Source organism: Tamandua tetradactyla, chromosome 13 (assembly GCF_023851605.1).
Source record: "Tamandua tetradactyla isolate mTamTet1 chromosome 13, mTamTet1.pri, whole genome shotgun sequence".
In the NCBI taxonomy this organism is placed as follows: domain Eukaryota; kingdom Metazoa; phylum Chordata; class Mammalia; order Pilosa; family Myrmecophagidae; genus Tamandua; species Tamandua tetradactyla.
Window position 1 is genome coordinate 38,571,749 of NC_135339.1, and position 27,807 is coordinate 38,599,555.

Here is a 27,807-nt window from a genome sequence, read left to right on the forward strand (position 1 = left end):
AGAGGTTATAGTTAATAGAAACATTTATACTTAACGTGATTTGCAAAAATAAAGTCATGATACTGTCAAGCATTCACTACCAATGCTCGTAATTACCCAGCCTTAAAAAAAGGAGTCTATGGCTTGAGAAAGATATTCAAAGTCATAAGAAGGAGAAATCACAGTGGCAAAATTTCAAGTAGCAAAAATCAGACAGTAAAAATTGCCCACTGATTACTAAAGAGCAGAGAATGTTAAATTTTCAGAGCTACAGATGGTTTAGAGGACCCAGACATAAATCCAACCAACTAAATGGGGGAAGGACTATACCAAAGGTATAAAAGGATAAAAAATGACCACGCATTATTCCTTCATAAACTTTTAAAAAGAAAAGATATTCATAAGGGGAAATGAGAAAGTCCATGGCTAAGATCAAACCTCACTTAGTCAGAGAATATCTAAACTATTGAGTTGAAAACAAATTCAATGGGCTGTACACTTTTCATCAAAGGAACAAGGGTTTTTAAGGTTAAAATACATACTGTAAGTGTGAGTTTTTTGTGCCATGCAACAGTTCTACTGTTTGCCTCTTGGCACAAGAAACCTTGGAGGGACCCATCATCTGTTTCAAGTCACCAGCATTTGCAGAATGGGAAGGACTTCTGGGCATGCCTACTTCAACAAAAGCATCATTACAACCTGCAGAGGAGAAGAGAAGAAAGTGAATATCTAAACAATATCACTTCACAGTAGAATATCACCTGCAATGGAAACAAATAGAAAGCCATATCTACAAAAACTTTATTAGCTGGATACAGATATAACAGCTTTCAGCTGCAAAGAGGACACATTAAATTTAGGCTGTCAAAAAAACTCAAGACGAAATGTGAAAAGATCCTATTTTCTGAGGAAAAGAGGTTACCCAAGAAAAAAAGACTCTACTGGAGACAAATACATATCTTCATTACTTGTGGATTCTGTATTTGTTAACTAGCCTACTCACTAAAATCTGTAACCCCTAAACCAATACTGGTGATACTTTCACAGTCATTTGCAGGCATGAGCAGAGCAGTGGAAGATTTGAGTCACCCAAAGCACACATTCCCAGCTGAAGGTGAACAAGGCAACACTGTGCCATCATAGGCAAATGAGTGTCTTTTTGCAGGGTATTTACTGCCAGCTTTTTTGCATTTTTGTACTTTTTGATGGTGATTTCACTGTTTACAATGGTCTCCAAACATAGTGCTAAAATGCTATCAGGTGTTCTTAAGCCCAAGAAGGCTGTGATGTCCCTTATGGAGAAAATTCATGTATTAGATAAGCTTCATTTCGGCATGGATTAAAGTGATGGTGGCCATGAGTTAGATTTTAATGAATCAATGATACACATTAAATGAGGTATCTTTAAACAAAAACACACATAAAACAAGGTTAAGTATCGACTGGTTGGCAGAAATGTGATCAGAGGTTTTGCAGGAACCTAACCTTGCATTTCCCCTAGAAGCAATTGTTCAGCATCCATGAATTCAGTGTTTGCAGCAACTTTACAGAACACAGCTACTGCAAATAACAAGTATCAACTGCATATAGTTGGGTGCTTTTCTCTCACACAATTATATTCCCTTTAATTAAGGAGCTTCCAATTTAACGAGAAAGTGACTCTTTCTGTGCAAACTGTTTTTCAGTTTTATCTTTCATCACATTTAAAATATTGTCATTCCAACATACTCGAGGTAGACTGAGTCACAGTCAGTCAGCAAAAGTCAGCTCAACATCAGTCACTACAGAGCCTCTCTAGATCCAGTAACAAACCAGGCTTAAATTCAGAAGGAAAGATATAGTTTCCAACCTTCCGGAGGGTTTGATTTGGAAGCTGCTTGCTCAGACCCAGCTGTCTGTCTGGATGGATCACCATGATTTGCATTCAGCACTTTTTCTCCAAGTGATGAAGTGGATATTGCACCATATTTTATGTTTGGAGCCTGAAATAATAATAAAAAATAATAAATAGATACGGTCACAATTGTACAATTTAAAATTCATTCAAGTAAAGGTTTAAAATTGCAATCAGTGGCTTATCTCTTACAAATGCCACAGGCCGTATTACTCTCACAGAAGGGCATTACCTGTGCATGTCCATTTAAAGAAGCTGAGATTTTTTTGCCTTCTGTCTGCATACTGTTGATATGGACATCAACAGGGGTTAGACCAGGAGGAGGAGATGGAGCTGTGTGACCATAGGCAGGTACGCCAGACAACAAAATATTGGTTAAGGTGGCTTGGGTAGTGGATGGAATCATAAGGTGTGGTATAGCAGAAAAACCTATAACAACAGTTCATAAAGACAGATATTGGAGGAGGAAAAAAAATTAAAATTAATAACTGTTATTTTGAGTAACAGCAAAAACATCTTCTTTGTTCCTGCAAATTAGAAAGTGAACTCGGTTTTTATACCTCTCCGTAAATACGTTTAACATTCAAAACATAACAGAAGACTATAAAAGGACAGGACATTTTAGAGAATATTTAATCTAGGCCCCTCATTATACAATTGAGAAAACCAGCTAGATATAGCATGTGAAGCAGCTACCAAGCAAGTCAGTTAAATATAACCTAGGTTTCTTAGTTACTGGGCCAGTGACCTTCACATACCTTTGTCCTCAGCACAAACAGGTCATTTTTCCTGATCTGCTCACTACTTTTGAAAACTATTTTACTTGGATAAAAATCTTACTGCTTTGTTGTGCTTCAACTAATTTATATAGAATTTCTGATTGGCTAAAAGTATGCTTTTGACAATAAATTTTCCCTATGGAAGCTGAACAACAATAAATACTAGTTAAAACCTGCTATACCTACCAACACATGTCTTTGATAACACTTAAATGACACTCACCTGTGGCACTTGAAGTATTAGCAAGTGGGGGTGCCCATAACGTAGGGCTGGGAGTGCCAGAACTTGGACTTTGCAAAGGACTGACTGAGCTATTAAGAGCATTCAAGAGTGAGTTTGGGGTGGTCGATGTGTTTAGAGATAAAGTAGTAGGCCCCAAAAGACCTGTAACAAATGAAAATAAAGTCAGTATGCACAGTTATTGAAGATTTTAAAATAAGGATGGCACCAATATTGTCATTTGGAATGCACACTGATTATCATCTAATTTTCTCTGAATATAAAATAACAGTGACAGGTTACTTTCTTTCAAGTATTCACATAAGACACTGCATAATACTACTTCCACAGTAGAAACTATCTTATCCACAGTAGATGCTAATCTGGAAATGGAAGATATGTATGCCCAAACCAGGAAAGCAAGCAGGGTCATTTAGTACTACCATTAGTCTGCGTTCATTTCAATTAGCCAGGGTGAACAAAATTCTGCTTAAGTGGAACTCATTTTTATTTCTTTGCTTGACTTGTCATCTGCAACCAAAGAAACCTTTTTCACATCACTTGTGATATAATCTGTGAGTAGGGGAATGCCTTCCTACAGTAGAATGGAACCACCAGGCTCCTTTGCAGATATGCTATGTGGCCTTGGACATGGTTTATCTACATGGCAAAACACATACCAGCCTCTTTTGGGTTCCCTATCAGTGCATTTGAAAACTTTTCTGAGGGGGAAAAACATCTTTGCTTTTGTTTTAAGGATTCAGTGTTTGAGTTATGAAGTGCAAATTTCCTTTAGGGCATTTAAAATATGCTCTAAAATAAAATGTGGAACTGTACACAAGTTTCCAGGAATACGTATAAAACATTAAGTGTTACAGGATAGGTATTTTAAAACTCCAGTAACTCCAAACCTTGGATCACTTATTTTGTCTTTAATGCAGTTCCTGCTGTCACACCTGACTGGCATTTCCCATCTCACATGTGAGTGATGCTCCTGTGACTTTGGCTGGGTTTCCAGCGGAAGAGATAACTTTGGGAGTTGTCTAGGCAGTGCCTAGCCCAAAGTTACTTGGAACCTTAATCATATTATATTTTTTTCTTGTCTGTCAAAAAAGCACTTGTACTTAAATGAAATAGTCTGATTTGCTAACTGCTAAAAACTGGATTAATTTTTTTTATATAAGGGTAACGGAAAAATACGCAGGAAAATGAACCAAAATTGGGAATCCATAAAGAGGCAATAAATATCACCATGATGACTGAAGTGGTTCATCCTATTAAAGAACTAAAGCACTGTGACAGTGATCTTCACTAATTTTTCTATCCTTCACCTTTGATATAAATTCAGTTCTATTTGTTTTCCTCAGTGGCTGCAGGATTGTCTCTGTGCCTGTGCAACGTAGGCTAACCGTCGAGGTCGGTGCTTTGCTCGCTTCCCCCTCCCTTTTCCTCACCCCACATACAGATTAGCAATTACTTTTTGAAAAGCAAACTGGATAATCTTTATCTCTAGGGACTGATGGCAATATTGCAGATGCGAGAGAGAACACATAAATTATAGTCAGCCTGCTTACTTCACTCCCAATGGCATTCTTAATTTAGAACAACAAACACAGCCCCTGAAAATAAAGCAGTCAGACCTCGATTATTTATGCCTACATAGAAAGAATCTGAGTAACAAAAATACATACGGTTCAACAAAAAACCCAAAATGGATCGATGTACGCTTTATTGCTTTCTACCTGATCTTAGGGCTTGGAGAGAAAAAAAAAATTAGCCTTTAAAATGTAGACCAAAATGGTAGAAAGAAAGGGAACTTGATAATTATTCCCCCTGGGACTGAGAACTGCTGTAATAATAAATTTTATACCTAGTCCAGTGAGTCCGAGGCCTGCTGAAGCTAAGATATCCAGGCTGGGACATGCCAGGCTGGCAGGGCACGATGCTGAGGATGGGCTGGTTGCTATAGTAACCCCACTGCTTTCAAGTCCGAGGAGACATTTCCTTGCTTCATACATATTTAAGGCATTTCGCTCAACACTTTTCACAATCACAGACTATGAAAACACATAATGGGAAAAAAAAAGTGACATGCAAGTAGTCTACAATGAATTGGGGGTAGGGGTGGGGATCAGGACATGAGTATGCGAATAAGAATTCCACTCAGGGGATATATTAATGTTGCTTTAAAATCAACTGCAAGTTCTAACTATTTATTCGTTCAATTTACTCCTTGTAGTAAAACTGTAAAATGTTAGTTACCATTTATTGGGTGTGCCCTGTATTCTACTCACAGTCATGGTAGTTTCCCCATATATTCCAGTTCTCACCAGAATGTTATGGGATGGGAATTATTATTCATCAGAGGGTCAGAGAGGTTAAGAGACTTACCCAAAGTCATGTTACAGTGGTTGAGGGGCAGTAAGAGGAACAGAACTTGAGTATGTCCTTATAGCTCCTTCTCTTTCATAGCCTATATCTGCATTAAAGCTCCCCACCCACCATTATCTCATCTTTGCAAAGCAAATCAAACATGTCACCAGATATCGAATGCATAATAGTCACTTACTTTGACATTTACGGTCTACCAGTTAACTAATAAACCATGAAGTACCACTATTCCTCACTGATGACATATCTATGGCAAAAGTTATGGTCAAATAAATTTCTCAACAATAAATCCCATAAGTTTATTCTCCCAATGGATTCATCTAGAAAATTGGAAAAGTGAACCCAGGGCAGAAACGTGTGGCCAAGGAAGCATTAAAGAAGTAGACAGACCCTGAGCCAGCAAAGTATAATCAAATGGCTTCAGAGTTTTCTCTTTCCCTGACCTCTGCTTATTTCTTCTTGAATGCCAAAAATTCTTCTTGTGCCTGTACAGCTTTATATTAATAAATCCTACAATGTCTCTTCTGTCTTTATTTTCTAGTTCTGAAATCTATAATGACTGTCTAATCAACTTAGAATAGCCAAAAAGGAGGCTTTACAGTATATAAAAAAGCAATGCTTCTAACTTTAAATTCGATACAGCAAGGCCACTTAGAATTAATGCTATATTTTCTTTTAAAGTTTTATTTTGAATAAGATGTGGACTGTTCACCTTAAGTTGGACAGTGAATACCACATTATTTATATATATATATACACACACACACACACAATTTTATATAATATATATTATATATACATATTACGTACATATAAGATTTAAAATTTAGAAATTTATAAAATGGAAGGCAAGACTGCTTGGTGTTTTACCTACTGAAAAAACTAAGGGACCTTGATTAGGTTCAGGATTATTTTTATTCCTTTTCCTTTTAAAATTTCCATAAACTTAATCACATTTTACAAATCCTTATATTTTGAAGAGCCTTTTAAAACACAGACAAGATTAATATAACACCCATATAACTAATGCCCAGAATTAAATAAACATATTTTTTAGATTTGATTTGTGTTAAATTAATGAAATGGAACATTCTTACTCACTTTCTTCTCTCCAGTTTCCTTCCTCCTACCCCAAAAGCAATTCATCACAAATCTGGTGTACATTTATCCTGACAATGCTTTTGCACTTAAAAATATACAAATAAATGCTCCAATTTATTATATGTTAAAATGCAATTTGCTATTTATACTTAACAACATTCCTTTCCTTCAACTCCTAGTACAAGGGTATCTTCAGGGTGTACAAAATAAGCAGAATTACTGAGGGAGGGGTATCAGTATTTTCAGTGTGATCAGATTGCTCTGCACAATGGTTATGCAATTTACTCAACAATATTAACCTAGGAGCATTCCTCCTACCTCACATTCTCACTGGCACTTAATAGCAGATTTACCTTTGAATTTCTACTGCACATGTAGCTATTGAAATTTTACATCTTGGAGGAGCGGTTTTGAGAAGGCTGAACTTGGACAACTCAATACTTAAATTATTAAATGGAGAGCAGTCATGTACCTTTAAATCTCTAGGGCAAGCATGCCACTAATTATACTAAATATTTTCTTAATTTCACTGGATATGCACATACACAAACACACATACATACATACACAAATACACACATATGCAATGTAATGCATTATCAATTCTGGTACCTAGTAAAGCTTAAATACGACAGTTTGCAAATTAAAAAATGTTTTCTCTTCCCTTCTCATATATTTGGAAAAAAATGGTTACAAAAATGGACTCCAAAAACCAACACATATACAAAGAAAATGATGATCAATAATGAACATGTCATACATTTATATTTATATAAAATAATCATATAATATATAGAACATATATTTTATAGGATATAGTTACAAGTATATGCAAACATATATACTTGTATGCAAAATAAAACTATATAGCCTTTATTTAATATTATATATGGTTTCCTGGATCCATGCTCTAAACCAACCTTGCTTGGCTGTTTTGGCTTTGGTTTAATACTAATGAAGACATCAAGCTGTTCCATCAATTGAGCAATGAATTGTGGATCTACTTCAATTTCTTCCTTCATATCAAACATCAACACAAGAGGAAGACAACCCTAGAGAATGTCACAAATTGAACATGTGGGAAGTAAAAAAGTTAATCACTTAAACAACTGATAATTTAGCATGCCTACAAATAATGCAATATTTTACAAACTTAAAGCATAAACTCACAAAGTATTACAGCAAATCTGATACCTCTCTGGTTAGAGGGCTGGTGTGGGGATAGCACTGATGAAAAGAAACTATTTTTGGATAATGAAATATTTGCATCCTCAGTTCTTGGCACTGAATTTTTTACCCACTCTCACCTTAGGAAATTCTTCCATTCTCTGACTGCATTTTGTAAGTGATGCCAGAAAACAGAGAGTCAACCATATCGAGGGCACTAATATCACATTCCTGCTCAACAACATTCAGTGTTGGTTTTTTATTGTCTCCTGAACGAAGTCTAAACATGTATCAGCATTTAAAGATCTCCGCACTGAGGTACCATCTTGCTTGTCCAATCACAAATCTGCATGTCTGCCCTTTCTTCCAGGCTAGGCCAGCCTCTCAACTCTCCTTCAAGTGGATTCTGTGCATTGTTATTTTAACTCATCAAATGGCTTCTTCACCAAAAGAGTCCTACATATCTTCTAATGCAGTTCAAATCTTACATAATTTCTGAAGCAAACTGACACTACTGCCCCTTCTTTCAACTATCTCACTTTTTTAGCACTACAGAGGTTCAGCAGATAGCTTTTTCTCTGATGCATTTTTCCTGGCCCCTAATCTACTGAGTATAGAAACCACGTCACTATATTTTTTCAATTCTAGCCCAATAATTGTTTGATTGTGTAGGATAAATACCAGGAGAAGTTATGCTCCAAAATACTACAATTAAAATGAAATCGCTGAGTTCCATTTCTTTGCAGATAAAGTGATTTTTGAAAGAGTCAAGCTATAAAAAAATAGCATTTAAAATGTAAGTTAAAGCCTTTTAATTCATTCCTCCCCCTTCACTTCTTTCAATATTGTGCAACAACAGTCTAACTGCACACCTGTATTTTCGGCATGTATGGCCAAAGTATTAACATGAATTTACAACTGCACAAAATTCTTGAGAAAGTTTGACAATTTCAAAAGTTACATCTAAAGAACTTGAAAAACAAAAAATTTATAAAAGCAATCACAATAATCTCTCAATATGAATATGCTATCTAACTGGTAATGTATTAAAAATAGCCTGATACGGTTCCTCAGAAAACTAAATATCAAGTTGTGCTATGACCTGGCAATACCAACACATAGTATATTCCCAGAAGAGCTGAAAGCAGCGATACAGACATTTGCACACTGATGTTCATAGCAGCACTATTCACAATCGCCAAAACATGGAAACAATCCAAGTGCCCATCAACAGGTGAGTGGATTAACAAAATGTGGTACTACACACGATGGAATATTATGCAGCAGTAAGATAAAATAAGGTCCTGAAGCATATGACAAGATGGATGAACCGTGAGGACATAATACTGAGGGAAATAAATCAGACACAAAAAGATAGATACTATACGATTTCACTATTATGACTCTGGTAGAGGTAATCTCAAAGGTTTACACTGTAGAATATAGGGGAACTAGAGGTACACAGAAGCTGGAGATGGAGGGAAGATTACCCCAATGAGGATGAACTTAAATTTAAGGGAATGGATAGAAATGATGGTAGCTTATAAATGCAGTTATAAATAACACTGCCATCTTGAAGGTGTATATGATTGAAAGGGGATGTAGAGTGCCATATATCCAACTGATTACCCCTACAATTACAAATAAGTTCTTGCATGAACTCCTTCAAAGGTGTGATCTTTTAAAAAGAGTCAATAGTAGAGGGGTATGGGGGAAACTTAATATTGCACACTATGGCCAATAGTTAACAGGAAGACATCAACAGTACCATAGCAATGGCAGGGGTAAATAACTGGGGAGTTGGGAGGAACACGAGATTAGTGGAGGTTCTGATTTTGATATTTGGTGAGGCTATGCTTATCACTTCTTTGTCACTACAGACCAGTGAAAACTGTCTAAAATTGAGAGTGCTGCTGACTGCACAACCAAGAGAGCACACTGTAAGATATGGCTTGTTTATTTTGGACACTTATTCATGATTCCCAGTGGACAGAGGGGGCTGAAGGGTACAAAGACTGAGAAGACGAAAGGCAAATTCTTACAGCAGCCATCCTTAGTCTGAAGTTGTAAGTATATTTCTAGATTCTAGGACACTGAGCTATATGTATATATTTCCCTGGAATGTTGAGTATCTCTGTGACAGCTAAGATTCAGAGCTGCAATTCTGCAGCTCTGCAAGTTAGCACTGCTATGTTTAAAGTTAAAGTAATAAAATAAGAGATCAAGCTTCAATTAAAGATATAAATGAAGCCAATCTAGTTGGGACTAAGGTAAATCAGAACACTGGGGAAAAGATGATAGTGTGTATACTTTAGAGCTTCATCTACTACTGTATGAGATGAAAGGCAGAGAGATTTACTGTGTCTAGAACCTAAAATAGTCCAGGCCCTTGATTCTAAGGCTTGCCCTTATGAAACTTATTTCTGTAGTGGAGACGCTAAGACTACCTATAATTATGCCTGGGAGTTACTTCTGGAGGACCTTTTTAGTTACTTTCTAAACCCAGCTCTGCGAGTAAAATCATTACCCTTGTCCCTACGTGGGACATAACATCCAGTGGTGAAACTCTCCCTAACAATGTGGGATACGACTTCCAGGGATGAGCCTGGCCCTGGGCATTATGGGATCAATAAGGCCTTCTGGACCAAAAGGGGAAAAAGAAAGGGAACTAAACAGATAAGAGAGGCTAAGAGAGTTCAAAAAAGAGTTGAAAAACTATTCTAGAGGCTACTCTTACACAAGCTTCAGATAGATACTGCTAATTGCCACAGTTTGCCAAATGTAAACATCATACCTATTAACCCTAAAGAACACTAAGGCTCTAACTGAGACCCTATAAAATTTTGATGCACTAGGTTAACTTTCTTGAAACCCATTACCTCCAGAGGATTCCCCGGCTAGGAAAGCCTTGAAACCCAGAGGGGCCAGCCTCTCCAAGAATATCAACTAATTCCATCCCACTATACTATATTATCAACACCCATTTCCAACATGAAAAAGTTAGAAAGGGCATAGCCCAAAGATCCTTATTCACTGGGAGAAGGACCAAAGAAGAAGGTGTTATAACAGAGAAGATAGGATTTAACAAATGAGTATGACTGCTGAATCATTTTACTGATACCTCTTTTAGTCTCCAGTGTTTTGGAGCAACTAGAAGGAAAAACCTGAAACTGTGGAATGGTAACCCATACCAAACACTAAAATCTGTTCTGCAGCTGCTCGTTGGAGTATATTTTGAAAATTACTGTATATATGCTATACTTCACAAAAAAAAAATTTTAAAGAAAAGGAAAAATAGCCTGATAAAGTAAGCCTGACTAAAAAAAAAAATCATTCGCAATCAAATTTCTTGAAAGTGTGTATTATAATCCTTAATGATTACCTTAAGGTCTCATTCGTCAGAGGTATAGAATAACAGTACAAACGTGCATTTTTCTGAAAGTTCCTCAAAAGCAAATTCTGTGAGTTAGTAACAGTAAAGGTCACACCTGAAGCTTACTGATTCAAATGTCACTAAAGGTCAAGCAATCAACAGGAAAACAAAACTGTGCTTTTAAGAAGAAAATATTTGTTGGGCCAGCATCACCTCCATCCATTTTATTACCACATACCAACCTACACAATGGTTTTTAAAATGAATAAGAAAGGATAGAAGTATTACAAATTTTAAAGAGAAAGCAGTACTAAATTGTTACATACAACTGGTTCCTTTTCAGTCACACACAAATATATGTCTTACTTAGAATTTTTTTTAATTGTATATGAAATTTACAATTGTCTCAGGCTACCAAAACTTAACGTCTTTGTGCTTTAAATTTAAAAGGTTGTTTTTACTTTTCTATTTAAATAAATGACTTTCTTCATCAAATGCAAAGCACATACTAAAACTACATGACAGAAGAAAATAACCATCTTCCATTCATGCCAAAAATATGGCCATTAGTTAATTGTATTCTATTCTGTGTTTAGTCTAAGCAAAATAAATACTAAATTACTAATCTCTGTAATGAAATTGAACCTAATGAGACACTATGAATGGTACTTTCCAGTTTGCTGTAACTCCCACTGTACCCAAAGAGGTAATAATAATTGTAGCAGAAATTTCAGTTAGCTTACCATGAGATACTGCCGTGCAAGACAGACTGACTCAATAGTGCCCTGGAGGTAGACGGTGGATTTCTTCTGTGGATTACTGGGGTCGGGAAAGTGGATCTGAGCACCCGTTCTCTGCATGATATGTTTGATGTTGCTCCCATTTCGACCCATCATGAAGAGATGATGTTGAGCTGCAATGTCTAGCTGTGTGCTCACAGGAATAGCAGACGCCAAGCTACCAGCAAGATGTTCTAACAGCATGGCTGTTCCTTCCTAGAAGAAAAGGTTGGGAGGAAAATAATCCTATCACACAACTACCCACGGTATATGGAAAGGTTTTATTGAAATGCTAACGCTACGGAAAATACAATACATTCTATAAACCAGAATGTGATAAAAGAGAAAATTCTGGAAAACAAATTAGTCCAATATTCTTAAAAATGCAATTTGCAAGATCTGTAACACGTAAAATGTTTGGAATTATCTCAATCGCTTACCTTCACAGCACTAGTGTTATTCTGAGACCCTCGTACTATAACGGTAGCACCGTACATTCGGGAACGCTGTTTAAATGATACTGAAATGTTGTACGTTTGTGATATGTGCTGAATTGAGGGGGAAGTGGGATCAGGAACTGGCTGAAGAATTCCAGCAATTGGTAGCTCAAACATCAGCACCAAAGGAAGCAGCTCCTAAAATAAATTTTGAGACCCCAAAGCAGATATTTAAACCATTATACATTTAGAAATGTGTCCAATTCATCAGCTATCTTCTGAGGGTGAAATTTTAAAACACAGATTCCTTTTTCTTAGAGACTTAAGCTACGTTAGGCTATATAAAGTTTCGTAAATGAAAGGAGCCTTTTGTGAAACTTGAGAGTTTGTAATTGATACTGCCTGTGGCATTTTCCCTCAGGCCTCTCTTTTATATCATTTCAAAATCATCAGAGAAACTGAGTCAGATAAAATACAGAACATCTCTAAGAAACATCTCCAATGGAAAAAAGTTTTAAAATAATATAAAAAGTCATTTTTCTAAATCTGGAATAAAGAAATTAGTGCCAAAGCAGAGAGAGAAACAACTTTTACCACGATTTCCTACTTACTACATGTATTATTTGGTTATAAAATAATAAATCATGACTTTGTTTTAAGGCTTTCTAACACAAAGGTCACTGACATGGATTTACAGTATTAAAGTAATAAATAGTTACCCGAATTCTAACCCGGGCAGATTCTACTCCTGCCGGTTGTCCTGCTATAGATACCTGTGGAAGAAAAACAAAACAGGTTTATTTTAATTGGGCCTACATCTGCTTTTCCAGGTATCTACATCCTTGCTACTTAAAGTGTCATCTGGGAACAAATAATATCAGCATTGTCTGGGAGCTTGTTCAAAGTGAAGATCTCAGGCCCCAACCCTAGAACGGCTTAATCAGAATTTGCATTTTACCAAGATCCTTAGTTGATTTGTGTCAACTGATGTACACCATCCCCTGGATTTACATAAAACCGTTCACATCTCATGAGGCCATCCCATCCCCTTCATAATTACTCTTGTTCACTGCAATTTCCTCTTCTTGTTTACTCTTCGTATGTCAGACAAATATCAATATGCAATGATATGGTTGCATGAAATTCTCAAAACACTGAAATACTTCCAAAATAGTTGAAAAATAATTGCTGCCCAATGTCTACCCGAGCCCTCTCCTGGGACTCCCAGACCTTCCCATGATCCATCGACTATAGAACTATACAGAGGGGAGGTGGAGGTTCCAGGGGACTGCTCTGAGGTGAGATGCCATACCAGCTGTTAAACATATTGAATACAGTCCTTGCTTTTTTGTGTGTCGTCTCTTGTATAGGCATCCCACTGTCACTATTAGTCCCTGCAGAGAAAAGACTATATCTTATTCATCTTGGTGCTAACACAGTTCCTAGTATTTGTGATTAATTTTGAAGAGAGAAGCCTTCCAAATAATACAAGCAACACCATCTGTTCTTCAAATTTTCAAAGTACTTTCATGTGGGCAGGTGAGTTTCATTTGTTTCCAAACAGAAGAACTAGAAAGAATGGGTATAATTGGAGAGAAACACGATTCAGTCAATATAAAGAGGAGGTGAATGGAAGAGCTGGTTTCTCTGGGTACCTAACCATTCCCTCTTGGAAAGTAATCTGGGGTAGCCTAGAGGACCACCAATTGGGATGCTGCAGACATATTTCAAGCAATGAATATGTGCTTGGACTAGACAAAACCTCAGGTCCCTTCTAGAACGACATAGTTTCTGAGCCTTTCTTTAGGGGCTTTCATGTTATTTGGCAATCACATCCTCTCATCTTCTACCAACTATTTAGGAATCAAGTGGTTGAGACCCATAGATAACTCCCTTCCTCAACAAAAACCAGGGCAGCTTCGACCTTCTTGCAGGGGTTGTACAGTCTATATGACATGCCAGGTATATGATTATTTTTTCTCTCATTCTTCAAAAAAAAGATAAACATTCTGAAAATTCAGACTGTAATTCAAGTCTATAAAAGCTCATGTGAAAAGACAAGTCACCTGGTTACTCTTTTCCACTTGGTTATTCCTGTTGGAATCTGGAAAGTGGATATGGCATCCTGTTTCTTCCATTACTTTTTTAATATTATTGCCACCTTTGCCGATTACATGTGAATGTTCTGTATGTGATACATCCATCTTCAAGGTGACTCGATTGCTCTATGTGGAAACACTGTATTATTACTCAATGTATGAAAAGAAAAAAGGAACAACCTGCTAAAACAGTTCTCCCCCAAGGGATGTAGGATTAATAAGAAAAAAGTGAGCTGGCAGGAAATCTTCCAAATTTCTCAATGAAGATCATTTTAATCTACAAATGTTCAGTTTCTATCCATTTCTTTTCGCTATTAAAAAAAAGGATTTCTCATTGTAAAATAAATTTGCCATAAGAAATAAAAATACACTCTCTTTTCCAAGACAATGTTTTGGAAGGTAGGTTTTAAATATGGTCTGCTACAATTTGAAAATACTCATTTTCTCTTTAATAGACATTCTTGACGTATTTAGTTCAAATAACTAAAAACAGATGAAAACACAATTGCAAGACTAAAATGTAAATGGTAATAGGACTCTGGAACTAGAAATAAAAATAAAGCTCAAAACTGTGAAGTAAGGAAGAATTTATAGGTGTTGTTCTCACAATTTCTACCTTAGCTGCAGCATTAAAAAGTAGGTCTATTATTCTTGTTGGTGGGAATAAGGTTGAGGAGGGATTAGAAAGTAGAGACCTCTAGTAATGAACAAGCTTAAACACACCAATACAAAGTGAAATGAAAACTTTCAAGATATAATGAATAAAAACATTGTGGTCATCTTAGAATTCATCTCTCTAATTGTGGGAAATTCAGGGTTGTAAAATAGTAAAGACTAACATGAAATCTTTTCTCATTGATACAAATATTGAAATTCTTCAGTCTTTAGAAAGCAAAAGTAAAAAAGTCAAAACACAAGATGTCAAAACGTCAATAATTTAAAAACTTCTGGATTCTTAGATTTTAAATTGATACCCATTAATGCTTTCATTTTTAAATTTAGTTCTTTTCTCACTTTAACCCCTGAAAAGATATATTCAATGAGTCTAAAATATTTAATAGTTATTAGGCATCTGATTCTTAAAAATTAAAAAAAAAAAAATAAACAGGAACATATCAGAAATCAATCTAATGAAATACTGGGCAGCATAATATAATGCATAAGAGCCAGACAACCTGGCTATGAATCTCACCTCCCCATTTAGCAATGCTGGGATTCAGGGTTATTTATTACATACTATCACTGCATCAAGTTGGTTAAAATGATTAAACAAATTAATATTTATAAAATATGTATATAAAAAAAAGTAAAATGTAAAGTGCTGGGCAAAGTGCCTGGCACATAATGAGGGCTTTAGCAGTGGTTCTTTTTGTGCTGTCGCACACTTACTGCTTTATAGAAGATCATTCTGGTCTTCTACTGGCATCATGAAGGCAAATATTCTAAATCTTGTGATCTTTACTACTTATCTTGTACTAATCAGGGCCACTGTCTATTTCTAAAGATAGTATATACATGTATAACATACATATGTACATAAATATATATATGTACACAGGTACATACACACACACATATATATCATATTGTTCAATTACCCAACATGAGAGAATCTACTTAAATTTTAAACAGAACTTTACATCCATTGTAGAATCACATATACTTATTATAAAACCCACCCTTACTTTTATCCTGGTTTTTCTTCTCCAAATCGTTCTTTCATAACAGCATGAAGCAGCCCTTGCAGAGACAAGGTTCTGAAATCTGAGTCTCCTTAATATTCACTTACTTTTGTGTCTAAGACAGACATGATCATTTCCTTAGCTTCTTTAACATCTTCTTTTTTCCCAGAAACCTTAATATGGGGATCTATAAGAAATGAGAAGCAAAGGACTCACATGAAACCCCAAAGTCTCTGCTTTTAAATTATCGTTACAGTGTAAAAAAAGGGGGGGGGATCCCATAATTAATTCAATATTTGATTCACTGTAGGGGTATTATCACTGTCACAGAAATAGGAATACAGAAAATATCCAAATTGCATTTATCTGTGGCTTTTTCCCATCCTGAAACCTAGTTAAACTATTTAACCTCAAATTCAATTGCAAAATAAATATATCATATAATTATTTTTTAAACAAGTAAACCATATATAAAATCCAATTTATTAATTGAGATTTGCTTTGTTCCAGGCCCTGTTCCAAGGGTTTAAATGCATTAACTTATTTAATCGACACCACAGCCCTCTGGGGTAGTTTCATAGAGGTAACTAAAGCAAAGCAAGGTTGGGTAGCTGTCCCCAGAAACTACCTGGAGGCTGGTCGTTGTAATCCAATGTCTTTCAACTCTAGATCTGTACTTTTAATAATTAAGTCATTTATAAGATGCTCTTACAAGTCAACATTCATGGAGTAAAAAAATCTTAATTTTTAGGAATATGTCATTTAGTATTTGTTCAAAATTAAGATTGAATTAGTAATATATGCTACATCTACTATTTATTACAACTGAATTTTACAAAGAAAAGCATCCATTCATTCAACAAATATCTTCCGAACATCTGCTATGTACTAGACACTATTCTTGGTGCTAGGGATATATCAATGAAGAAAAAATACGCAGCCCACATGGAGCTTACTATCTTGGATACAGAAACAGAAATGAACTAAATAAATTAGCTAGTATATCAGAAATACACATGTTATGAAAAAAAACACAGAGCGAGACAAAAGGATTAGGAGTACTGTGGGTGGGCTGGGGAGAGGTGGCGAAGGCAAGGCCACTTTGAAACGGAGGTGAGGGAGTTGGCTAAGCTGGAATCTCCCAGGCAGAGGAACACCTGAGAGCTGAGGCCCACTGTGGGGATAGATTCACTTCTTCACTCAGGTCTCAGGGTAAGCAGAAAGTTCTATATCCATCAGCTTCAGTGATAAAGCTGAGTAACATGGGGATTATTGTCATAATCAGCCTAGCATTTATGGAATGCCTATAATGCACTAAGTTCTGCAAGTCCTTTAGACACTGTATTTCACCTCCTGGGACAGTGAGCAAGCATCCTTCACAATTAACAAACAGTTCTACCTCAGCCATTTAAACCTGTCTAACTCACCAATTCTCACATGGACTCATAATCACCTGGCACAGTGATCTCCATACGGCAGTCCAGTCGAAAATCAACGTCATGGGGAGCACGTACCATTCTTAAGGTGGAAGGGAGCATTAAGAACGTAAAAAGAGGGAGGAGGGAAAGACACCCTTAGAGCTAGGATGGTGAAATCGTAGCTAACAGCAGTGCACAGAGCTTCAGAGATCAGGAATGCTCTGGCCTCTTGGGAAGACATCCCAGTGTTTGACTGGAGCCTCTGCCATCACCCCAGCTCTCATGTCCCACCCCCCCTCCCCCGTAGCTCCTGGTTCAGGCATTCTCTGTAATTCCTCCTCTGACAATCGCCCTGTCTCATAGGGACACTGAAAATCAAAGGCCTTAAGATTGGTTGAAACTTTCCAAAATGCTTTAAGTAATGGGTATTATAAAGTGAGGGGCCTAAAAGAGGGCCAAAGGGATTTCCAACCACCACAATATGGGCAGGCATCACCGTACCATATCATTTTCATATTCCTTGCTCCTTAATGTATCCTAACAAGACTGTCTATTCTTTGTAATAATCTAGCCAATTTTTGCCACAATTATGTAAACAAGGAGTTTTCATCAATAATTCTTATTGTAGTCACTATAACTCCCCTAGGCTACTTACATAAAGAGCCATCTACATTCAAAATTTCAGGCTTATCTATCCTCAATTCTGGTTTGATTTATTGTAAACTTATGCTAACCTATATTGAAAATGTTCACTGTTACAATGGCTGATGCTAACCTATACTGAAAAGGTTCACTGTTACAATGGCTGATTAGAAGCCAGTGTTCTTCAAACCCTGCCTGCCCATAAGACTCACTTGCAGAACTTGCTAAGATACAGGTTCTCTAGGCCTAAGAGACCCAAGAATCAGCATTTCATAGGTTTTGCAAATGATTCTTAAATCAAGTATCGAGAACAACAGATTAAACCATGTAAAAAATTTAGTTGTAGTCTAATATATATGACATAAAATGCCTCTATAGAGAAAAATGTTTTTTTCTAATAAAATTAGCAAACATTAAGTATGGAGTAGTATGATAAAATCTGAAAATCTTTTATTTTGCAGATTGAATAATTACATTAGAATTCATATACAATCTGTACAGGAACAGGAAACAGGTCCAATTTAACAAAAATCTGGTTTTCCACTATTCTATTTTCACTATCATTGCATCATCAGAACAATAAACAAAGTAAAAAACAAAAGCCTCTCAATTGAAAATGTATTTTATTTTAAAGTGAAAGAGTGCCATCTAGTGACCAAAATTATAACTTATCAATGGATACAGACAAGTGTACATGTGCATAAAAACGCGCGCGCGCGCCCACACCCACACATACACACACACACACATGTAACATCAAACTGCCTCCAAGACCTGAGCTGGTGCCTATTTTGAAAATGGCCTTTATTTTAGAAATCAAGTCTCACAAGGACAAAGAAAAACATCACAAAATTCTGGCTTAGATTGCTAAAGTGGCAAGCTAGCATTATAACATTATATTTTTCATTCCCTCTTTTGTCCCTGCTTAAAAGAAATATATGAGGATGTGTGTTCTTATTCCAAGCTGAAGTTAACTTACTAATTTTAAATCTTGAAATATAGTTCTCTGCTTTCAATAGTGGTACAGTTTATAGTTCAAGCTTGCCCATGAAATACTATAAGGGATGAGATTTTATCCACACCCATTCTTAAGATATTTGACAGAAAAGTCACTGCATTAACTGTATTAATAAACATAAAAATGAAGAAAAGATTAGTTACGAAAAATGCTAGAGGATGACAGAGATCAGCCGCCACACACAAATTAACTGCTTTAAGGGGCAACCAATTGGGCATGCTAGCTCTGAGATATTTGCTCTAAATACATATGTTATATTATATGTATGACATAATAAATGTGTGTGTGTGTATATATAATATATATATAACTTTATAATAAATCCTGAAGTTCACTGGAGGTAAGGCCTTATTTGGTTTTGTAACCTCCACAATGCCAAATGAATGGTAGATAATAAACCATTGGTGAATGGACTGATGGCTCTCATGTTTTTGTATTCTTTTGTGTGTGTGTGTGTATGCTGTATGATGGGGACACATTTCATTCTTTTTCCATGTGAGTAGCCTGTTATTACAGCACTATTTGTTGAATTTCGTTTGTTTGGTTTTGTTGGTTTCTTTGTTTTGTTTGTTTGGGAAGTGCATGAGCCAGGAATCGAACCTGGGTCTCCCACCTGGCAGGTGAGAATTCTACCACTAAACTACCCTCGCATCCCCAGCTCCCACGTTTTTGGAAATGGTTAAGTGACAGGTGACAAAGTTGGAAGGAAGAGTTTGTACTTCATATTCAAAGTGACCATATATAGGCCCTGCACTTTCTGAAATAGTTCTGACTCCGAATATACTGATCTCAGAAACTCTATTAAATACTCTATTAAATAAAAATATATTTATCCAGATTTTTGGTTTTTAGATTCCAATATCACTGGAATCTAAACCTAGTGTCATCAAAGAAAGAGAAGACAGGGAGAAATTCAACCTTCACAAAGTAATGTAAAGCTGCAGGGACATGGGTATGAAATGGGATTTTATATGAACATACTGAAAAAGAGAAAAGAAAATGTCTTTTTTATTTAGGCTGAACCTTTGAACAAACATGTTCTTATGACTTCCATATGGGAATCCATAAGGACTTGATAAGGCAACGATTGTTTTCATAAGAACACCTGCTAAAAACTGTATTTTCAATAAAAATAAATTTGAGAAGAGTTAGGACACTTATAAGAACACAAGTGAAATTTAGTTATGGTTTTAAAAGATTATCTCTTGGTACTCTGTTTTTCACTTGCTGGTTTTCCATCCCCGGAAACATCAGTGGGTATTTTACTGCCATTTCCTCCTTTCCTCGAACCTAAACCTCCTTTCTACTCTACACCTCGACCACAGCAAAATCTATCGGAAATTCTACCATCAGCCATTTCACTGTATTTATGATGCAGAAAGTAATGTACTACTGATGTGATGAATGTTGGCCATAAATCTTTTGCCAATGATCTGCTTGTGGCTACTTTTCTGTCCCCATGACTGAGTGCTACTGAGTGAGACTCAACCCCCAAAACTTCCAGCAATTCTTTTATTCTCAGTATGTTTTCCTGGGGAGAGAAAAAAAATGGAAAAACACTTGTCTGACTTGCCCAACTCCTCCCACTACTATAAAACCTCCAAAATAAAGATATCATATTAGTATTGTGCCTCACTTACGGGAGGAAAAGCTTCATATTTTAGCTTGACATCAGGGTGGTTTCAGTATATTTTACGCATATAAACAAAAATGTCAATGTGACCTAAAGTCCAGAAAGAAGAGGCTAGTGGACAGAGTTCACCATCTGCATGTCTGAGTTCTTTTCACTTCTGTTTAGAGTTGATTTTCTTCCTAAAAGTCTGATAAGAGGGACATTAACTGGGGCCTGGGTCTTGAACCACCGACTTCAGATCAGTCAGACTGAGGAACATTCCCAACTACTTCTGAAATCCCTTGCAGCCCCCTGAGAAATACATTAAGAATTTGGTAACTGTTTTCAAATTGGTAATGGATGAATTGTTTATATAGAGAAACCTGTGGCCCTAAGCGCAGGAGCTTGTCAAACAGCCAATATACATCAAACAACAGAAAAGGGAGGCACTGGCTGACTTGGAATCCCATAGGGAGAGGTTAGGAAAAGCCCACAGATTATCACACAGTGTACTGGCATTTAATGGTGCTGCCCTGCCACCAGCTCCACAATCTTCTCATATTGTGGTGGAAATAAGTGAGCTCCAAAGTCATAATGAGAACTTCCAAATCCCAGCTTGGTCATAAACAAGCTCTGCCACCTTGGAAAAATCCCTGAATCTCTGGAGTACAGTTTCTTTAAAAGAAAAAAAAAGTGGGAGTTTGGTAAGATCATTGCTATACATTTTCATAAATCTAAATTCCTTTGGTGTAAAACATCACTGCAAGGTTCTTAACTCATACTTAGCTAACACGATAAACAACTTCACTTTGCAATATTTTTCTATCTGCTGATAAGGAACTCACCAAAACAGCATAACCCTAACTGTTTCCAAGGATCTGAAGCTGTGGGAGGTAAATACACGTGTCTGATACAGCCATTTTTTACTGTGGGGAGGAAAAGCAGCCTCTAATCCTTGGTGACCAATCCACAACTGGCTTCAGAGACAGCTCATGTGGCCTTTTCTTTTGTTTCGTACATGCTAAGAATGTGCAATTTCATATCAAAGTGGATGAAACGGAACATTCACCGCACTGGCATTTCCTGAATAATGTGTTTTTATGCAGCAAACAAATGCGTTGACAGCCCCATATGGAGATGGGATTTGACTTCAAACCCTATATTGAGCCAAGCCACAGCCCAAGATTAGATGCCATTCAATATGTCAGCTATTTTGATCACTTTCCTTTAAGGCTGACAAGTCATTTTTATGATCAGCAAAAGTGAATTCAACTCACAGTCAATAAGTTTTTTCCTCTGAAACAAAAGAATTTTCTCTTAGAGTCATGAGAAACAGACTTTCCTCTTAAACAAAAAGCTTTATCCATGCCAAATAACTTATTGCAATCACCTTTTTTAAAAATGAAGATGTAGGCGGGCCGCGGTGGCTCAGCGGGCAGGAGTGCTTGCCTGCCGTGCCGGAGGACCCCGGTTCGATTCCCGGCCCCAGCCCATGTAGAAAACAAACAAATAAGCAAAATATGATAAAACGGGAAGATGTTTGGAGATGTTTCCCTTTCTTCCTCCCTTCCTTCCTTCCATCCTTCCTTCCTTCTCTGTCTTTCCTTCCTTTCCTCCCTCTCTCTTTAAAAAAAAAAAAAATAAATAAAAAAAAAAAAAATGAAGATGTATGTTTCATCAAACAATAGAGAATGTCTGGGCTAACTCATTAAACCTGCCTGGAAATTATTTTAAAAGGATGAAACAAGACAACCGAAATTGAATGCACTATACGCTCATTTTGTAGCCAGTAATATAGAGTCCAGATTCTTTGTAGGAATATGCTTTGACAACAGAATTCCAATACACACTGAGAATAAAGGGCAGAGAATATATTTGGAAAGGGGCTGGAAGATGACACTAATTTCAAAGCTCAAGCTATATAACTTAAGGCAGAACACTGGTGAGCAGTTATAACATATGAGGTACTACAACTGTGATGGAGAAAAACATATTTTGTACGTCCTCCCTGAAGCAATTCTGCTGCTTTAGGATAAGGTACAAAATCATCTTTCTTTAGCCTTGTTTTTTTTTTACATGGGCAGGCACTGGGAATTGAACCTGGGTCTATGGCATGGCAGGTGAGAATTCTGCCACGAAGACGCCATTGTGCTGCCCTTTTTAACCTTGTTTTAAAACAAGAAAAAAAAAGTAAGCTTTATAATAGCTGGACTAGAAGGGGGATGGACAGTGGGAAGTATGAGAGCAAACGTATTTAAAATTTTAAAAACTGAATTTTCATGAGAACAATATTTCCATCAGTACCCACAATTGGTCTACATACCATGACAGCCCACAATAACATCCATGGAAAGTCCACCTTTGGCAGAATGGACCTTAATATTCAACGGAGGAATGGAATATTCTTGACATGATAGTGACATGAATAATCAAAAGGGAGAAAGTATACCAAGCTTCTCAAGCGGTGTTTCCCTTCAACTATTTGGCAGCGATTGGAGATAAGGTGCCCTCACCGCTAAGACAACGCGCATGTCCCACAAGTTCCCGCTGAATGACTGGAAGGAGCCGGAGGCACATTCCCATAGCAGGATGGACTGCTAAGGACCCTCAGAAGGAGAAACGAGCTGCCAGCTTGAGAGAATCCAAAGCTAGCTGGGGGACAAATGAGAGCTTTTGTTGATGAAATGCTGGTATTTCCAACATAATCAGCAATAAAAGAGTTCACAGTACAATAATGCCGCATTATTAAAACTGCTCTCCACAGACCTTTCAATTCTGAGAGGAAATAAGGGATAACAGAAGGAAGAGGTAAATCAGACAAATGCTCTTCCCTGTTAAGATTTCTATAGCCTTTATCAAAGCCATTCATTTAATCAGAAACAGAGTTAGGGGCTCAGCAAAAATCAAGAAATAATCTGAGGGAAGAACAACAAAAAAACAAAGTAGAAAGCAAAATCAAGGAATGTCAGATCAAATAAGCAAGAACAGATTATTTAAGAAGTGAGAGAATTAGAAAAAGGTAAACCACCTTATCTTATGCAGCATAAACTACACTCCACGCATAATTGCAGAGTTACTGTTCAGGTAGAAGAAGGGCAGAAAAAAATCCAAAGCACAAGAGAAATCCTGCTTTGGAACCCAAACGATAAAAAAATGAAAGTTAAAAACACAAAGCCTAACTCGATTAGTTTCCTGCAGTCTTCTGGCATCAGTGCTTTATATTCTAGAGATAAGGGAGAGGATTCTGGGAAGGAGGAAAGGAAATCAAATGCCAGGAAGAAATCTGGAATCATCCGAAAGGTTTGTATATAGTAATTCTCAGAAAGCATGGTGAGTGCTAGATCACTGCCAGGGAGGATATGCACACGTGCATGAGGGAGAGACGGGCATGCTTATGACAGGGGGAATGACGTCACAATGTATGACGACAAAACAATAATACCAGGGCTCAGAATGATGGGGGCATATAAAGGAATGCTAACCTGAACACCAATCCTCTGGAGTGGGAAAAAAAAACAAACAAAAACAATCGGATGCTCCATGGGCTATTTAAAAAAGAGGGGGCCTGAAGTGGGGATGGAGGAGATTGCCAGGATAAAGCACCCCTGGAAAATCGTTCTGAGATAACAGCAAGTTATGCAAGAATTTCTAGGAGCCAGAAATGAGCAATCTTCATTCTCTCTCCAAGGAATACTGACGTTCACAGTATACATGATGGGTCCCAGAGGTATGCCCAGGGCCCAAACCCAAATCGCTGTAATCTGTGGCCAAGGCAGTCAGTTCCTTTTTTACAACAGCTGGAACCATTCGCAAAAAATCTTCACGCACAACTGCTGGCTACCATGAAAGCATAAGCAACCATGAGTTTCAGGGTTCACAAATACAAGAGAAGGAAAGTCCCATGAGTGAAGAATTGACCACACCATACCACACATATAATCTTTTTGTTTTACGCCCAGCCCACTATGAGAAGAAATTTAAGAACCAGAAATTCTGTTTTTGAGAACATCTGAGGCACAATTAAGGGTATATATAGGAAACAGCAAAACCCTAAATACGTCAGTCCTAAAAACAACCTGACTTATTGAGATTGGCATTAAAATTCTCTACCTTTCTCATCTTTGTTTAAAGATTTAGTGAGAAAGTTTTACGTATTGCAATTAAGAGCAGCACGTTATGGGTTCATACACCCCTGTGTGTAAAGACTGTGTTTCAAGCTTGTTCGTGATCTCAAAAACGTTAGCAATTTTTACAGTAAGCTAAATGGGCCTTAAAGAAATTCATCATTCTGAAAATGCCCATCCTCTTATTCCTACTTTCTACAGATTAACTGAGGATTAAACGATTCTTATGAAGCCTCATATCCTGGGAACACTCATATCCCTTCCCTCAATTATATAGTATTTGTCTCTCTCACACCGTTTGGTAACTGTTTCCACTAAGAAAGCAGGAGCCAAAGATCTTAGTCTCCAAGTCTTAAGAGATTTATGCTTTATGGGTGAAAAATTTTCAATTGTCAGATAACTTTAAAACTGCACTTTTTATTTTTAAAATATCTAAAGTTACTCTGAGGCCTAACAATTTGTAAATCAGGATGCACCAATCTGACATTTACCAAAAGGAAACACTGCTGCTTATATATCTTAAATAAGGAAAAAGTTAAGAGCGCAGCATTTTAAAAATGGATTATGTTCTAAAGGCAAGACCATATAGGCTACTTCCTGAAAAACCACAGAAAATAAACATCATCCTCACTGGTGAGGTAACAGTGACCAATCAATGCTAATCTTTCTAATAAGAAAGATATTCTTCCTAAACACATTTTTTTCTCTATGAAAAGCATCTATAAATCAAAAACAAAAATAAACCACATGAATCCTTCTGTAGGAAAATGGGAAAAAGACATGGATAAATATTTCAAAAGAAAAATGGTCAATAATTATGAATAAAGTCAAAGTTTATGAAATAATCTTTTTTATTTATAAAACTGGCAAAGATTTTTAAAATTATAAGGCTAACAAGAACATAGACAAATACTGTAATATACTGTCAGTGGTAAATATTGGTATAAAATGTCTGGAAAGCAAGTAGGAAACATTAATGCAGAATCACAATATTATAATTACATTTTAAGGATAAAGAGGGAAAACAATCAAAATACTTCTCATACTTCTAAGCAAGAGGGTCATGGGCAACTTTCATTTCATTTTGTACTTCTAGCTTTTCTGTTTTTTATACAATGAACAAGCACAGAATTTATAGTGTGGGGAAAAATACTCAGACCTAAAAGATTATCTGTCTCATTAAAAACTAAGAAGATCAAGTCACTCAAATTACATCCTTTTACTTTAAAACAAAATATATTCAAGTCAGAACTTCTTATTTTCCAAGCACAATCTTTTGTGGAGAACTCCTTAAAACAGAGACCTTTAAATGTTAATGATAATGACAACAGTGCTTTCTCAATTAGGGAAAGTTCCTTCTGTCTCATACTCAATTCTTGGACAGGCTTTTTGTCATACAGTTTCTCAACTTCATCTCTTTTTTATTTGCTGCGCCCCAGCCCTCAATATTTTATTAACGTACTTCAGCTCTGAGCATAGCCTTCCCAATGAAACTGGAACAAGAATATATGATAATGGGTTAACTTCAGCTGAAGGACATGGTTGGAACAGACACCAAAGAGTTGGTGAAGGTCATATGTTCACAGCCACCACTGACTGCAAACAGAATTCTTTCAAACATTTATGGCAATCTCTCTCTTCCTCTTCAGCAATGGTTTCCAAAATAAATGGAAACAAGAGCAATCTTGGAAGTGGCAGTTCAGTGCTCTTTTTTGAAACAATTCCCCAATGTCCTTCCAGGAAAGGCCATTTAGAAAAGCAGTTTTTATATATTATCCTCAGGTTGTGATTAAGTCACCCATTAATGTAAGTAAATAATCACCTCAAAGGTCAGCACCCTCCTAGCAAATAACAAGAACTTATATTTTCTTCTCAGCCAAGAAGTCTAGAGATTTGAAAATGGTAGCAGACAGGAGCTGCTTATGCGCCAACTGTCCTCACCCCCAGGTGTGCTCTCTGCCCTTCTCTCTGCCCAGCTTTGCGTCCAGGAAGCTGAGCCACCGTCTCTGGCAGTACCAGATCGCTCCATGACTACAACGTCCACTGGGCAGTCTGTCCAGGAAGCTGAACCAGTGTTTCTGGCAGCAACCACATTGCTCCATGGTTATAACTTCTACTGGACAGTCTCCGGCCACAGTTTCCTTCCTTTTCACTGAGCTCCCACAATACCTTGTCCTGTTCTTGCCTCTTCTGTCCTAGGGTGATAATGACTTGTAGCTGTTGCTAATTTTTGTGTATTACCTACTAATAACTGTTTGTTTCCTTAAACCTGTCCACACTTCTGTAAGTAGCTTCTTTGTTAGAATTTCTAATTTAAACTGTTTGGAGTTAATTTTGTTTTCTGCCAGACCATGACTGACGCAACACTTTTTCTTTCTAAAACATGAATGCCTTTTCTTATCTCTAAGAGAATATATGCAAGGGGGCGGGTAGTACAGAATCCCATATTCAATACTTGTGCTGGTCTCTTTCTCCACCACCCCCCCCCCCAAAAAAAACAGAGGAGTAACTTTTAGGGATGGATTCTATGTCTTATATAGGTTAATAATAATATTCTTTAGTCTTAGCAAGCATTTTTTTAAAGGACTGATTTCTTTTTATTGTTCAATTCAATTTCATATCTATGGCAGAGAACCACTAGTACAGTTTTCTCTTTATTGTCTTTCCTCTCTCTTTTTCTGTGCAAAGGCTAAGCAAATGCATTTTCATCACGTGATCATGTTTATTCTGGTATGTTACTGGAAGTATCTTGGCACTTTGAGATGTTTTTTGATAAATGCCTGTTGTAATGTTTATAAGACATTTGAGAAATATGTGTGTATCTAGCAGTATTTTAAATTTAATATTTTTCCTGTTTTTTATACAATTCTACCTCTGAAGGCGTTTATGTGTTCCTCCAGAAATTTACTGGTGTGTGTGTGTGTGTGTGTGTGTGTGTGTGTGTGTGTGTGTGTGTAAGAGAGACTTTCTTATGAGGGCAGAGGGTTCTATGGATGATCTTTGTGGAGTCTGTGAATGTGTACAATTACATACTAAAATGCATGCACCTTTTTCTGTGAGGATTTATAGTTTCTCAAGAAGACTAATGCCAT

At 36.8% G+C, this 27,807-nt stretch overlaps 1 protein-coding gene across 4 annotated transcripts in view; it reads right to left on the reverse strand.

Moving 5' to 3' along the window:
* Nucleotides 1-27,807, reverse strand: part of BICC1 (BicC family RNA binding protein 1) — a 299,969-nt gene that overhangs the window by 26,155 nt on the left and 246,007 nt on the right. For all 4 annotated transcript variants that reach the window (XM_077125273.1, XM_077125272.1, XM_077125275.1 and 1 more), the window contains exons 4-14: nucleotides 16,009-16,088; nucleotides 14,187-14,345; nucleotides 12,840-12,893; nucleotides 12,124-12,318; nucleotides 11,648-11,899; nucleotides 7,285-7,416; nucleotides 4,743-4,929; nucleotides 2,876-3,037; nucleotides 2,106-2,302; nucleotides 1,829-1,961; nucleotides 522-678 (exon numbers count right to left, since the gene is read on the reverse strand). In XM_077125273.1, the coding sequence (XP_076981388.1) occupies nucleotides 522-678; nucleotides 1,829-1,961; nucleotides 2,106-2,302; nucleotides 2,876-3,037; nucleotides 4,743-4,929; nucleotides 7,285-7,416; nucleotides 11,648-11,899; nucleotides 12,124-12,318; nucleotides 12,840-12,893; nucleotides 14,187-14,345; nucleotides 16,009-16,088 (1,708 nt within the window). The remainder of the gene's footprint in view (nucleotides 1-521; nucleotides 679-1,828; nucleotides 1,962-2,105; nucleotides 2,303-2,875; nucleotides 3,038-4,742; nucleotides 4,930-7,284; nucleotides 7,417-11,647; nucleotides 11,900-12,123; nucleotides 12,319-12,839; nucleotides 12,894-14,186; nucleotides 14,346-16,008; nucleotides 16,089-27,807) is intronic.